We start from the raw sequence: 16,561 nt of genomic DNA, 5'->3' as shown, positions 1-16,561 counted from the left end.
GTCTTCCCCAATCAGAAACTGTGGATGTACCAAGAGATTGACAATCTGCTGAGGGCTGGAACACTGGTGTTCAGGACTGATGACTCAGGAAAACACAAGAGGTCCAGGTATGACCTCCAGAAAGCCTTCCAACATGTCATCACCTCTTACAAAGCAAAACCAAGCAACATAAATTCAAGTATGTCAAGTTTATTGTCATTGAACTACATATATACGTATATATATATATACTGTAATGTATATAGAAATGTTTCTTCAAACCAGGATATAAAGCACATAACACACAAAACACACGATAACTTATGAAGGTAAGGATAAAAATTACAGAGGAATCACACATAAATAACAAGCTAAAGTACATTAATATTAAATATTGTAAGGTATGGAACAGATTAAACAGTGACACTTCAAATACAATGCAGCAGGGAGTTCAGGAGCCTAATGGCCCAGGGGAAGAAACTATTTTTCATCCTAACCATTCTTGTTTTTATATATCGTAGTCCCCTGCCTGATGGTAAAAAGTCAAAAAGGGTGTTGGATGGATGGGTGGGATCCTGAATAATACTAAGGGCCCAGTGTACACAGTGTTCCTGATAACTGTCCCCAATGTGTGGTAGGGGGCCCCTGTGATCCTCTCCGCTGTTGTCACAGTCCTTCGTAGGGACTTTGGGTCCGATGCTTGACTGCTCCCATACCAGATGGAGAAGTAACTTGACAGAATCCTCTCAGTGGTGCTCCTGTAAAACACAGTTAAGATGGGGGGTGGGAGCTTTGCTTGCCTCAATCTTCTTTAGAAGCGTAGAAGCTGCTGTGCCTTCTTGTTCCGGGAGGTGATATTAAGGGACCACGTGAGGTCATCGATGATGTGAACTCCCAGGAACAGTGCAATTAATTCTACAGAGGAGCCATGTATTTGCAAAGGGGGATAGTTTGTCTGCACCTTCCTAAAGTCCCTAGTGATTTCCTTTGTCATCTCTACCTGAAGGTTTAGGTTGATCTCATGCCAATCCACCAGCGGCCCCTCTTCCTCACTGTGCTCCGTCTCATCGTCGTTCTTGATAAGGCCAACCACTATTTTGTCATCCGCAAGCTTGATGACAGTTTGTGCTGGATCCTGAGACTATCATGTGTCAACAGTGTGAACAGCACTGGGCAGAGCACACAGCCTAGGCTAGTGCCTGTGCTCAGTGTAATGGGACTAGAGACGTTGTTGCCCACGTGGGCTGACTGTGGCATTACTGTTAAGAGGTCCAATATCCAACTACAAGGGAGGTGTGGAGATCCAGTGAGGGCAATTTCCTCACTCATTCCTGGGGTATGATGGTGTTGAACGCCAAACTGAAGCCTATAAGCAGCATGCTGGCATACGAGAGCCCATCTTCTGAGTGGGACAGGGTGGATGGTGAGGCTATTGTATCATCAGTGGATCAACTTGAGCGATAAGCAAACTGGAAGATTTCTAGTGTAGCCGGGAGAAAGGCTTTAATGTGCTCCATGACCAACCACTCAAAGCATTTCATAATGGTTGATGTTAAATATGTCTATCAGCACCTCTGAAAACCCAACCTGCAATATTATCAGGCCCGGTAGTGTTTGCTCCCCTGGGGGGAGGGTTGCCTTCTTGGCCATCACTGTGTTCTGCGCACCAAGCTGGGTGTAGAAGACATTCTGATGCGCAGGGTAGACTTGTAGTCTGTAATCCTCTGAATTCCCTGCCACATGCGCTCGTGTCTCTGGTATCGCAGAAGTGGTTGTAAATTCTCTCATTTGCCTTCTTGATGGAGCAAAAAAGCACAGTTCTCGCTTCCCTGAGAGCTGTCACATCTCCCAATTTAAAAGCAGCATCACGATCCCTCAGCCCGGCACAGACCTCTGCAGTAAGCCCCGGCTTCTGATTAGCCCTCAGCCGGATGTGTTTCATGACGGTAACATCAGCAGTACACTTGTCATGTAGCTGGTCACAGAATCCACATAGTCCTCATTGTTAACATGGTTGCCATAGGCAGCAGCCTCCCTGAATATTCTCCAGTTTGTATTTTCAAAGCAGTCCCGCAGTGCAGAAATTGCAACCTCGGGCCAGATTTTCACCACCTTTAGAAGTGGTTTGACCTGTTTAATCACTGGTTTGTATGCTGGATTTAATGTTCCGGATACACGATCCGGGAGTCCAATGCAGGGTCGATGGCTGCACCTGCTACGTTAGTGTAACCAGGTCTAGTGTACACTTACCTCTGGTAGCAAAATCATCATGCTGGTGGAACTTAAGCAGGGCACTCTTCAGGTTCACATGGCTAAAATCATCTGCGATAATGAAGATACATCAGGGTGCTTGGTTTGAAAGTCACTGCCTCACGCAGTGCCTCGTCAGCATTAGCGGGGTGGGGGGGCCAGTGGGGGAACATATACAGCTACCAACACAATTGTAGTTAACTCCCTTGGTGTATAAAACGGCCTGCACTTCACAAAAATAAACTCAATCATCGGTGAACAATGGGACGGCTCTGCTAAAGCATCCGTACGCCAGTTCTTATTCATGTAAATACAGATACCGCCACCGCGGGTCTTGACTGAGATCGCAAGATTCCTTTCAGCCTGAAATCTGCTGAAACTCTCCTGCTGGATGGCTACGTCAGGATGGATTCATAAAGTCATGATTCCATGAGATTGAGTGCACAGATATTTTCCTCTCGCTGGTTCAGTCTCGGGCGCAGGTAGTCCAGTTTATTTTCAAGTGAACGGACGTTTGCCAGTAAGACTGAGGAGGAGAGCGGGCCTAAAGGGCTTCGACCTAAGTCGTTCAAAGACGCCATCGTGTTTTCACCCCTTTTTGCTTCCTTGCGCACCTCTTCCTATGGCGTTCCTCATGGAGGTCTGAAGCAGCCAATGGTGTCCTCAATAAACCCAAATTGCGGAGCGCCTCTGTAGCCCAACGGTTATAATCTCATTAAGGTTTCAGTCCCAGATGAGTTCAATGCCATTTATGTTTGCTTTGGCAGAACATAGGGGTACCTTAACGTTCACAGCCCCTGACGACACTATGATTTCAGTCTTTAAGGGCAACCTGAAAACATCCTCTGCAAAAGTGAATCCACAGAAGTATGGCCCAGTGAGCCTACTTCATTCATTACCAAAGACCAGTGCTAGTCAACTGGCTAGAGTGTTGAAAGACAGCTTCAACCTCCTGCTTCGGCTTTCTGAGGTACCTACCTACTTCAAGCAACACACATCAAATTTGCTGGTGAGCGCAGCAGGCCAGGCAGCATCTCTAGGAAGAGGTACAGTCGACGTTTCAGGCTGAGACCTTTCCTGAAAAAGAAAATAAAGAAATACAACAGAATTCATGAAATCTGCATAATAGCTTTCTTGCCTGCAAGTAAATGAACCTTAAGTTCATATATGGTGATGTATATGCAGTTGATAATAAATTTACTCTGACTGTTATTTTGGATTCATAGCAAATCAGATTTAATCCAAACAAGTGGAAGATAATGCATTTTGGGTTATTCAGTGCTGGCAGGACATATATGGTAGATAGCAGAGACCTTATTTGCATTGATTTTATCCCCAGGGACCTTGGGGTACATTCATATCTCCCTGAAAACAGTGACACAGGTGGATAGGCTCATGAAGAACGTATTGACTTCGCTTCCCTTCATAGACAGGGATGTTGAGTGTAAAAATTGGGATGTCACATTGCACCAGTACAAGACACTGGTTAGACCCCACTGGAATACTCCGTGCGGTTCTAGTTGTCAGACCATGGGAAGGATGTGGCAGCACTACAAAGTGTGCCGGAGAGATTCACAAGGAACGTTGCCCAGAAAAGAGGGCTTTAATTGCAAGTAGAGTTTGGATAGCTGGGGTCTCTCTCACTGGACCAGAAGAGACTGAAAGTTTGTTACCTCATTTTTAAAGACATAACTTCAAGTTCAAGTTTACTTGTCATTCAGTCATTCGTATGAATACAGCCAAACGAAACAGTGTTCCTCCATGGCCAACGTGCAAAGCACAGTCCCAACAGTCACGCATAGCACACGGTACATATAATTCCCATAGAAGAGAAACAGAGTCACAACAAAATATTATAGCCCAAGTACCTGAGTGTCATGGCCTGAAGATTGATGGTGTAAGGGACATTGTCCTGTGTCCTGGAGCCATGTCTCTGCAAGAACAAGAGTGCAGCAATTTCTCATCACACACTAGTGCAGCTGCGGATGAACGCAACCCAGCTTGTCTTCCACCCAGCAGCACTGACGGGAGGGTCTAGCTGCCCACCCAGTGCGGACAGCAGCAGTGCCTTTGCTCTCTCCCACACCATCTCCGGCATCTCCTTCCCTGGACTGCTGCAGCATGGCCACCACACAGCAACCCCCCCCCCCCCCCCCACCATCGATCTCGCCAATGACAGAATGAACCCGACTTGCAGTACTTTACCAACATCCACCAGGGTCTTGCGTTAACAAGAAAAGTGTCCAAGACAATCATTTACGCCATTTGTTGGACTGTGTTCCGCCTCTGAGGCATTGTGACAGACTGCAACAGGGTACACAACAAGTCCAACTCCATCACAATTCAGCAGCTTACTAGTGGAGTAGACCTGCCGTACTTGATGTACTCACTATCCATCACTACCTTGTGATCAGAAAAGAAGCATAGAGGATGGACAACTGCACCTTTTGTTTGGACCCAAATAGGCCGCTGCAACTCAGCATAAGAGGGGGCAAATTTAAAGGAGATTGGAGGGGCAATTTTTTTCCACAAAGATTGTGGTAGACTTATGGAACATAGGAGTTGGTAGAGGCAGGTACAATTTAAACAAGCATTTGGACAGGTAATGGAATAAAAAAGGAATAGAGAAATATGGGCCAAATGCAGGAAAATGGAGTAACCAAGACAGGTATCTCAGTCAGCATGGGTGTTTGGCTGAAGGGCCGGTTTCTGTGCTCTACAGCTCCAAAACAGGCATAGAGACCTCAACCTCCATCATTTAACAATTCAGAATAGAGAGGTGGTGGTTCTGCCTTATTGAGAAGTGGGGCAGTTTAGGTAAAGCAGTCTTGGCAAGTCTTCTCGCAGCAGCAGGAGTGGAAAATTCATTCATAAATTAGCATGATTTCCTTGATAAATTCAGGACCTGCTGGCACTGTCAAGAGTGAAAGATGGAGGCAGACAGCTTGGGAGCCGTGATCCAAATGCCTACTGTCATTCATCAAGTTCCAAATTCCGATTTATAATCAGCCACTTGAAATACAGACTTGGGTAGTAATCTGTGAATCGTCGACTTACTCCGCGGGCTCTGAACTCTGACAGCAATTATTAAGTCAGTCACTGGGTTCTCTCCTGCGTCAGTAAACTGTAATTATCCTTGATGATATCTTGGTGATGTTCAATGGGTTAAGAACTCTAATGATGACAAGAATACTGATCTCTTATGAAGTGAAGGGTGAAATTGTACTGTTTGTGCTGAAGTAGGATACTTTTCCCTAGTTCTGTGGCTCACACTCGGTCAACTGTGGTCAGAAAATGCTGCTGTTGAATCATCGATCAGTACCTATGGTGTATTATTTAACAGCCATTTCCAGTGCAGGTTTGCATGGATTATTTTAAACTTCATGGCACTAAAGCAACACTCGGGATGAATGAGATACCAACAAGTCATGCTTAGCAAGACATACGCACCCAAATTTGCTTGAATATTTTTACTGAGAGATCCATCTCATACTCTTCCAGAGGCCTCCAGTATTATTGAACCCATTTTTGACATCAAGAAGCAGCTGAATGCACTCTATATAGTAAATGGAAGATGGCATTGACAACATCTTGGCTGATATTAATGTGCCAAACCAGACCAAACTTCAATGCTGGATCTGCCCAACCAGATGAAAAATTACTGGTGAACGCAGCAGGCCAGGCAGCACCTCTTCCTAGAGATGCTGCCTGGCCTGCTGCGTTCACCAGCAACTTTATGTGTGTTGCTTGAATTTCCAGCATCTGCAGAATTCCTGTTGCAGGTGAAAAATTAGCTTGATATTCTTGACCTCAGAAAACATGTCAAATAATGTCTGGCCAAATATTGACACAAGTCTACTTTCAATCAAGAATGTAGAAGGTAATTGATAATGCTTGTCCTGACTTTCTGTTCTTGATGCTCAATTTGGGTTTTACCAGAACCTAGAGCTTCAGACGTCTTCATCGTCTTCATCCGAACAGACTAAACAGTTTAAGTTCCAGAGATGAGGCGAGACTGATTGGCCAGAATGTTGAAGCTGCATTTGACTGACTGTGACATTAACGAAACCTAGAGAAGTTCATTGAAGTCTGACGGAAGGTTTTCCATTGATTGAAGTCAAGCTTAGCATAAAAGAAGATGATTGTCCTTTTCTGATGGCCTTTTCAGCGTCATGGCATTAACATAGGAGCTTCTCGGTGTTGATTATGTTTCACTGCTTCATCAATGATCTTCCTTCCATTGTGACATTAGACATTGACAATTTTGTTAAAGATGACACAATGCTCATGTACACAATGGCAGTATCTGCTTTAGATCGATAAGCTGCAAACAATGGAGGCAGGCAAAGATCAGCTCAAATAACTGAGCGTTTAACTTCTTCCTCCATGTCATCTGAGGACACCAGTTGAAACTGAACCAGACAAACTACATTTTGTACCTTGGTGGGTAGATGTTGTGTATCTTGTGGTAAATGATTTATCACTTGTCTTGTCAGAGCCTTTCCATCTTCCACAAGTTCCAGAAGTGCGATGGAATCCTGCCACCCGGACGAGTACAGTTCCAGTGGCACTGCAGCAGCAGAATCCTTTCAGATTCTATGTTGGTTTCATTGCAGAAAGACCTCAGACAGCCCAGAGTCACAGCTAGTGAGTGACCCAGCTTCAATCCTGACATCTGCTGCTTTCCGTGTGGAGTTTCCACGCTCTCCACGTGACCCCAGACGGGCTTCGGTTTCCTCTCACATCCCAAAAATGCAGGGGTTAGTAAGTGAGTTGACTATTGCAAATTGCCAGCAATGTGACTGATGACTGATAGAATCTGCCGCTGAATTGATGGGAAAGTAGAGAAAAGAAAATCGATTGGCGAATGATTAGTGTAAAAAATAGGACCTTGATATTTGAAACAGAATTGGTTGGCCAAAGGGTCTGTTTCTGGCTGAACCTCTCTACCATTCTGACAAAGCAGCCACCTCATTTGGCTTCTAATGCTGCACTGTGTATTACCTGCAAGCAGGACTGTACTTAAGCCATGAAGAAATTGGCCAAACTAATTAACACATATGAGGCATGTGAGTTCATGATATGACTGAACTATTAAGAAACTAAGAGTTACTTTTACCTCCTTATAAGATGCATTACTTCATCCTACTATTGTTTCTATCACAGCACATCCATAATAAGAATACCACTTTACATACTGTCTAGGGAGCCGACCTACCCGGGGGGGGGGTGGGGGGAGTACACTACTACAATAATTGAGAGGCTTTCTCCCCCACCCTGGCCACTCCCCTCTAGTAGGAGAACCCTACTCTGTGATCCTTTCTTAGAGAGCCCATGCAGTGGCTGCGTCAGCTTCAGTGCGTTACTCATCATGTACTTTTGCAGCCTGTGCCAGTTGGCAGCATCCCTCCATGGGCATCGCAAGGTGCTGGCAGACCAATAGTTTTTAGGCTGACCAAGGGGTGTCTTTCACCGAGCTGATGATCTACCAGCAGCACTTACTGTTTGTCTCCATTTGCATCCCCAGGAACAGCCCATAGATTAGAGAATCTTCTGTCACACAACTGCTCGGGATGAGGTACAACGTAGGGCCTTGCGTCCTTCTAAACACCCTCTTCACAAACCCACAGTCCGCAAAGAGGTGACCTACTATCTGTAGCCCACTACAGTCATCCTGTGGGCAGTGCACTATGGGAGTGATCTGACTGGGAGGATCCCTCTCTCCGCCTGCCAGGTCAGGTCTTGTTGTCTGGCGGTGAGGCCTAGCAATGAGGCATTCGGCCAGATGGTCTGGATAGTCTGCTCAGGAAACCACCCCACTATGTCCATTGAGTCCGTTTCCGGCAGTGTCTGCGGGACGTTCCATGCTGACCACTGCCTGATGGCCTTGTAGTGAAAGTATTGGTTTGTATGAACTTCTCAGCGAAAGATAGGCAGTGCAGCACTGGGATGTTGCACAGCAGTGGGGCTAGACCCATCCTTCCCCACCCCGGAGACAGGTAGAACTTTGGCAATAGTGGTACTTGGTGCCACACACAGACTGACGCAGCCTCACAAAAAGGTGGTCATTAGTGGGAGGCCGAGATTGTATGTGCTTCCTCCCCCATTGTCAGGGTTGGAGAATCAAAATGTGGGAATCCCAAGCTGAATCTCAAAGGGTTCTATCCTCTTCCCTTAAAGTCATTAGAGTTTGGTTTCCAACTCCCTTTTAACTCATGTAAAAAATAATTAAGCATGTATGGGTGTTAATTAAAGTAGCATCCAGTAATCCAGAAAACACATTAGTTCAGTGCCACCAGAGTCCCGAGGGTGCTGTGATATCCATGGTGTGATTTTCCTAGTCCTCGTTGGTGGATTTGCAGGAAAGTTCTGACTGGTGTTCCTTGCCCCCCCCCCCCCCAGGTGACCTTGGACATGCTACAGTACGAGAACATTGCTGTGCGCAGAGTGCTGAAAAGTGAAGAGAGCCTCGTGAAGTTGTTTGGTGTCCAAAGCTTCCCATCCTGCTACCTGTACTTCATTAATGCCAGCCACAGAGCAGTCTCAGTGTACGTATGTCTCTCCTTTCAGCCAGCGCGGAACAGGGTCCCTGTGTCATTGCAACAACTGAGATGCTGGAGCAACTCTGTGGGTCAGGCAGCATGTATAGAGAGAAATGGACAGCTGACTTTCATTCCCCTTCATTTGGATTAAAAGGTAGAGGGGAGAAGGTTTCCAGCCTTTCAGTCCAGATGAAGGGTCTCAACCAAAAGCACACATTTCCCTCCACAGTTACTGCCTGACCCACTAAGTTCCTCTTGATTGTTGCTCGAGTTTCCACCATTTGCAATTTGTTTTTGTATCTCTATGTCATTGTCCATTCAAACTTGATACCATTGGATTTGTTACCCTATGATGAGGGATAGATAGAAATGAATATTAATTACTCTACATTATTATGCCCCTCTACATCAATCGTGCCCGGGCCCACCCAGGCCATCCTTTTGTTCCGCCAGCTAGCCTGTTTGGGAGACCTAAACCAGGCCACAGCATTCATACATGGAATGATAGAGAGATTTGGTATGGAAACAGCTTTGAGGCCTGTGAAGTGTGCACTGACCATCAGGTATTTACACTCATGTTGTATTATTCCCATTCTCCCCAACTTCTCCCTCATTTTACACTCACTAACTCACTCAGGGCTATTTACAGTTATCAATTAACCGATCAACCCTCATGACTGTGGGATGGAGGAAGAAATCAGAGCACTTGGAGGAAATCCACGCAAGCACAGGGAGAATATACAAACGTCACACAAACAGTCCCCGTGTCAGCATTAAACCCAGGACACTGGCACTGTTAGGGGCAGCTCTACTGGCTGCACCACTATACACTCAGTCTGCTGGAGCTGTATTCAAATGACATTTCCTTTGTTTTCTGTTGCCGTATGGATCACACCGGAACCAATTGGCCACTTGATCACGTTAGAAAGACAAGGCATTGGGTTCTCCAACATTTCTGGGTTGGCCTGGCATCTCTGAAAGATACACCAGAGCAGGAGATTGAACTGCATGCCTTTGGACATTAAGCAATCTGCTCAATATCGATTCATCTGACAACATTAGGCAAAAATAGCTATCTCTTAACTGGAACTTTTTGAAGAGACTGTAGCCTTTGATTTAAAACTTTACTAAAGACATTTAAAGACACCATTGGAAGAGGTTAATTGCTTAATTATAAAACACATTCATTTTAAATTGTTGAATGCCAAAATTCATTAATTTCAGTTTGAACATGGCAGTTGTAATTACTGAGAAGCAAATGTCAATGAAATATTTTATCAGTAAGTTCTTGTTCAGCCTGCAGAATGGCAGATGGGCTATTCTCAATATCGTGCACCAACAGCGCAGCACTGCTAACACTGAAAGTACCCTGATATTGTACTTCTTTTAATAATGCCTTCTTACTGAACCCCAGATATATTAATTATACCAGTTGCAAATCTCTCTCGAGTTGTAGGAACAACAGAGAGAACACCAAATATTTTCCAAGGGACAGAGTGCTTCACAGATATTCTTTTCCTTGTGCAGTAGAACATTTCACTTCCATCCTAGTAGGTAGAAGGGTCCCTAGTTTAACTTCTCATCCTGCAGTTGGACACTCCTCAGGTACTACATCTGCAGTCAAGTTGAGCTTGTGTGTCTCTAGAGTGGGGTTTCAAGCCAAATCTTCCTGACTCAAACATGACAGATATGGATTTGTCTGGGTATCCTGGCTGACTTGACTGATGTTCTCTAGTACCACTCCCTCACAAAAATGAAACCTGAAGGGAGCTACAAGTTCTACTTCTGGGCCAGTTTCTTTGTGGTTGTATTATCTGCACATTGTATGAACCCCCTTTGAAACTGCAATTTCTCTCATTGAATCTCCCTCAACAAAATACCTCCTTACATTTTATTTCTGTCTTTTACATAACACTGAAAGTGTTGTCAGAAAGCGCAATGGATGTGAGACTAATGTCCCTGGTATTTGGAAGAAGAGAATGTTTATGTTATAGGCTCTCAAGAGCACAGAATATTCCAGATTTTGAGCTCAAGAGTTTACTTCAATTGTAGGGGACCTGAGGTTCACCAGTCACACTGCATAGTGGTGCTGAACTGGAAAAAGTAGCAAATGGTCTGAAATAGATAAATATAAATTTTTAATAAGTTAGAAAATGGAATCACCAGCTTTTCACTGGTGAGGTGTGTATTCCCCCGCTTTTGAGTGTTTTCATCCTTTGAACAATGTGGATAGGTGTTGATGTCGTGGTGTTATAAAATGTCTTTTTTCATGTTGCTGTTCAGGGCACCTGTATCATTTGAGAGAAACACAGAAGAAGAAATGAATAGAAGTTTTCAACAATTGTGAGACCACTTGGTGCTGTTTACTATTTAGGAAAATAGTTCACATTCCCTTTCCAAAAGATGTAGGAGGAGAATTAGGCCATTTGGCCCATCGAGTCTGCTCTGCCATTTCACCCTGGCAGATCCAATTTTCCTCTCAGCCCCAATCTCCTGCCATCTCCCCATATCCATTCATGCCCTGACCAATCAAGAATCTATCAACCTGTGCCCTAAATATACAAAAAAAGCTTAACCTTCACAGCTGCCTGTGGCAAAGAAGTCCACAGATTCACCACTCTTTGGCTAAAGAAATTCCTCCTCATCTCCATTCTAACAGGATGCTCCTCTATTCTGAGGCTGTGTCCTTTGGTCTAGACTCTCCCACTATAGGAAACATTCTTTCCATATCCACTTTATCAAGGCATTTCATCATTTGATAGATTTCAATGAGGTCATCCCACATTCTTCAGAATTCCAGCAAACACAGGCCTTGAGCCATCAAACACTCTTTATTTGACAAGCCATTCATTCCCAGAATCAATTTCTTGAACCTCCTTTGAACCCTCTCCAGTTTCAGCACATCCTTTCTCAGATAAGGGGCCCAAAACTGCTCACAATGCTCCAAGTGAGGCCTCACCAGTGCTTTATGAAGTCTCAACATTACATGCCTGCTTTTATCCTTTGGTCCTCTTGAAATGAATGCTAAGATTGCATTTGCTTTCCTCATCACAGACTCAACCTGCAAATTAACCTTTGGGGAATCCTGCATTAGGACTCCCAAGTACCTTTGGACCTCAGTTTTTATGTATTTTCTCTTCATTTAGAAAATAGGCAACTCTTTCATTTCTTGCACCAAAGTGCATGACCATACACTTTCCAACAGTGTATTCCATCTGCCATTTCTTTACCCATTCTCCTAATCTGTCTAAGTCCCTCTGTAGCCTCTCTACTTCCTCAAAACTACTTGCCCCTCCACCTATCTTCATATCATCTGCAGACTTTGCAACAAAGCCATCAATTCCATCATCCAAATCATTGATCTATATTGTAAAAAGAACAGTCACCAGCAGCCAGCTTGAAGAGGTTCCCTTTATACCTATTCTTTGCCTCCTGCCAATCAACCAAGCTAGAATCTTTCCTGTGCCTCGTTCCAGTAATGCCATGGGCTTGGCTTGTAGCTTGTTAAGCAGCCTCATGTGTGGCACCTTGTTTAAGCCCTTTTGAAAATACAAATACACATCAACCGATTTTTCTTTGTCTATCCTGCTTATTATTTCTTCAAAGAATTACAACAGATTTGTCAGGCAAGATTTTCTCTTGAGGAAACAATGCTGACTATGGTCTATTTTATCATGTGCCTCCAAGTACCCTGAGACCTCATCCTTAATAATCGACTCCAACATCTTCCCAACCGTTGAGGTCAGACTAACTGGCCTATAGTTTCCTTTCTTCTGCCCCTCTCCCTTCTTGAAGAGTGGAGTGACATGTGCAATCTTCCAGTCTTCTGGAACCATTCCAGAATCTGGTGATTGTTGAAAGATCATTAATAATGTATCTACAATGTCTTCGGCCATGTCTTTCAGAACAATGGGGTGTACACCATCTGGTCTGGGTGACTTATCTACCTTTGGACCTTTCAGTTTCCCAAGAACCTTCTCTTTATTTATGGTAACTTCACACACTTCATGACCCCTGACACCTGGAACTTCCACAATACTGCTAGTGTCTTCCACCATGAAGATGAATGCAAAATACTTATTCAGTCCGTCCCCCATTTCATTGTCCCCCATTACTACCTCCCTAGCACTGTTTTCCAATGGTACAAGATCTACTCTGCAGTTGCCCTCAGTTTCCCATTCCCAATCTGATGAGCTTTGAATATTGACCACATTTCTGTCTCAGGCCATAATGGTAGCAACATAAAATAGCTATTTAAAGCTAGCAGTGGAAAATAAATATTTGCATTCTCAATTGGCTCACTATTCCTACACCCCTCCAAAGGGACACTGGTTTCTGAAACATTTCTGCTCTCAATTAGTTTTCACTTAGTGCTGTTCCATTCATACTTATCCCTTTAACAGTTGGGTGTCAGTGCTCAGTGGTACTGTAAGTCCTTTGCTGTGATGAGAGGCTTATATCTCAAAAAGTCAACACAACACTGTGTGCCTGGGGATATGTTTTGATACAGTGTATCTGTATCTGTGTTTCTGAATGTTTACTTGAGTGTCAGTCTTTGGATTTATGAATGTGTTTTTATATGAGCAATTATGTCTCTTACTTGTGATGTAGACCTGTACTTCTATGCATGTTTTATGTGTACTTGTGTGTACAACAGAGTGTATGTTCATGGTCTTCTGCTCCTGCAGCCTATCCACTTCAAGGTTCGATGTGTTGTGCATCCATAGATGTTCTTCTGCACACCACTGTTGTTTGTTTGAGTTACTGTCACCTTACCATCAGCTTGAACCAGTCTCGCCATTCTCCTGTGACCTCTCTCATTAACACAATGTTTTCACCCACAAAACTGCCACTCACTGAATTTTTTTTTTGTTTCTCACCCCATTCTCTGTAAACTTTATAGACTGCTTTGTGAAAATCTCAGATCAGCAGTTTCTGAGATGCTCAAACGATCCTATCTTGCACCAACAAATTACTCTATGGTCAAGGTCACTTCAATCACATTTCTTCCCTATTCTGATATTTGGTAGGAACAACAACTGAACCTTTTGGCCATGTCTGCATGCTTTAATGCATTGATTTGTTGCCGCATGATTGGCTGATTAGATAATTGTATTAATGAGCAGGTATACAAGTATACCTAATAAAATGGCCACTGAGTGTATGTATTCATGCAATTTATATATGCATTGCTGTGTGTGTGTGTGTACCCACACGCACCTACCTGTGTTTTATGTATGCATGTCATTTTAGATGCACATTTAAGTGTATGCATGCCTGTGCTGTGTACATGTGCCAGTTTGTTTTCCCTTTTTCTCCCAATTGTCCTCACAGTGCTTCATCAGAAGGCACAGACTACTACAGAGCCTGTTCTTGATCTCTTGCCAAAACTGCCAAGGAGCCAGATGCCAGGAAGTATTTGACAGCAGACTGCTTTTCAGCTCCTGCTGTATGCAGAGAACAATTGCTCTCAGCTCAGTGCCAGCTCTGGTGGGGGAATCCAGGAGCTGTTGGTGCAAAAGGGTGGAGGCTGTATTCCGAGCCTCATTCACTGTGTAACAAGTTGCCAGTGCATTGCTGGCACCTATACCACTCTGCAAAATCCACAGCAGCCTTTCAACTCTCTTGAGTTACTGGCTGTGGAAAGGAAGGTCCTGGCTTGTTGCCACCTCCAGTGCTAGCAGTGCCATCTGCAGGCCACAGGGAGTAAAGCACGCAGAAAGGAACACTTAAAAGAGTCTTAGAATGAGCCTCATTGATATTGCTCATAGTCACCATATGGGGGAGTCAGAGACAACATTATACTTGTCTGTTCTCCACTGAAAGCCACATGGCATCACAATCAGATTTGGGTTTAATATCACTGGCGTATATCATGACATGTTTTACTGCAGCAGTACAGTGCAATACATAATAGAAAGCTATAAATTATAATAAGAAATTATATAAAACTTAAATAAGCCCTGCAAAGAGAGAGCAAAAACATACAAAAATAATGACATGGTGTATATGGTTTCAGTGTCTGAAGGCGAGGTGAGGGGAAGAAGCTGTTCCTAAAGCATTGGGTGTGTGTCTTCAGGTTCCTGAATCTCCTTAGTGGTAGCAATGAGAAGGGGGCATGTCCTGGGTGATGGGGGTCCTTAATCATAGTTGCCACCTTATTGAGGCATCCCCTTTTGAAGGAGTCCTCGATGCTGGATAGACTAATGCTGCAGGCAAGGTGCAGTTTACAACTTTCTGCAGCTTTTGCCAATCATGTGCAGTAGCCTCTCCCTACCAGACGCTGATGCAACCAATTAGAATGCTCTCCATGTTACATATGTAAAACTTTGCACGAGTCTTTGGTGACATACCAAATCTTCTCAAAATCCTCATGAAATATAGCTACTACCATGCCTCCTTTGCAATTGTATCAATATGTTGGGTCCAGGATAGACCTTCAGAGATTTTGACATCCAGGAACTTGAAACTGCTCACCCTGTCCACTGCTGATCCCTCAATGAGGACCGGTGTGTGTTCTCTCCACATTCCCTCCCTGAAATCCATAATTATAGTATTCTTGACGGTTGTTTGAACATGGATGTCAACCGTGGATCATTTGACAATACACTCACCTCCAAGTGCAAGGCCCAGTGCAGAGTTGGGCTCAAAATCTAGGCAGCTGGTAGATATTGCTCCTTCCGCTATTAAAAGAGTTCTGTGCTCTTGTCCAGATAGGAAAGGTCCAGTTATTGTTCATTTCAGAATCAGATTTAGTATCACTGGCATATGTCATAAAATGCATTAACTTTACAACAGCAGTACTACGAAATACATGATAAATAAATATAGATTAAAAAACTGACTTACATTAAGTATATATACGAGGGGTGATTGATAAGTTCGTGGCCTAAAGTAGAAGGAGTCAATTTTAGAAAACCTAGCACACTTATTTTTCAACATAGACCCCTCATACATGTGCACACTTAGTCCAGCGGTCGTGGAGCATACAGATCCCTTCTTTCTGGAAGTGGTCCACAGCAGGGGTGATTGATAAGTTCATGGCCATAAGGTAGAAGGAGATGAGTTATTAACTTCAAACTTTCTTCATTATCACTCAAAGAGTTGAACTGCACATGCATGTAATGAGAGTGTCTTGGACCTCCAGGTGGTCCACAGCAGGGGTGATTGATAAGTTTGTGGCCTAAGGTAGAAGGAGATGAGTTATACAGCTCTCGTTACATGCACGTGCAGTTCAACTCTTTAGGTGATTATGCTGAAAGTTTGAAGTTTCTCCTCAACTCCGTCTACTTTAGGCCACAAATTTATCAATCACCCCTGCTGTGGACCACTTCTGGAGTTCCATGACGCCAACTTCTACAAAGAAGGGATCTGTATGCTCCACGACCGCTGGACTAAGTGTGCACATGTACGAGGGGTCTATGTTGAAAAATAAATGTGCTAGGTTTTCTAAAATTGACTCCTTCTACCTTAGGCCACGAACTTATCAATCACCCCTCGTTATATCTATTAAATAGGTTAAATTAAAATGAGTAGTGCAAAAAGAACAGAAATAAGTAAGTAGTTCATGGGTTCAATGTCCATTTAGAAATTAGAGGGGAAGAAGCTGTTCCTGAATCACTGAGTGTGTGCCTTCAGACTTCGGTACCTCCTTCCTGATGGTGTGAAGAGGGCATGTCCTGCGTGATGGAGATCCTTAATGATGGATTCCGCCTTCCTAAGGCACCGCTCCTTGAAGATGTCTTGAATACTTTGGAGGCTCGCGCCCATGATGGAGCTGACTAACTTTA

The 16,561-nt window shown here is 44.0% G+C and overlaps 1 protein-coding gene across 1 annotated transcript in view; it reads left to right on the top strand.

Moving 5' to 3' along the window:
• qsox1 (quiescin Q6 sulfhydryl oxidase 1) overlaps positions 1-16,561 on the top strand; it is a 160,026-nt gene that overhangs the window by 88,796 nt on the left and 54,669 nt on the right. The window contains exon 6 of the mRNA XM_072274302.1: positions 8,632-8,777. Coding sequence (XP_072130403.1) covers positions 8,632-8,777 — 146 coding nt within the window. The remainder of the gene's footprint in view (positions 1-8,631; positions 8,778-16,561) is intronic.

This window comes from Mobula birostris, chromosome 12 (assembly GCF_030028105.1).
Source record: "Mobula birostris isolate sMobBir1 chromosome 12, sMobBir1.hap1, whole genome shotgun sequence".
Taxonomy (NCBI): domain Eukaryota; kingdom Metazoa; phylum Chordata; class Chondrichthyes; order Myliobatiformes; family Myliobatidae; genus Mobula; species Mobula birostris.
The sequence above is the reverse complement of the archived record's forward strand: the minus strand, read 5'-3'. Positions and strand labels throughout refer to the sequence as shown.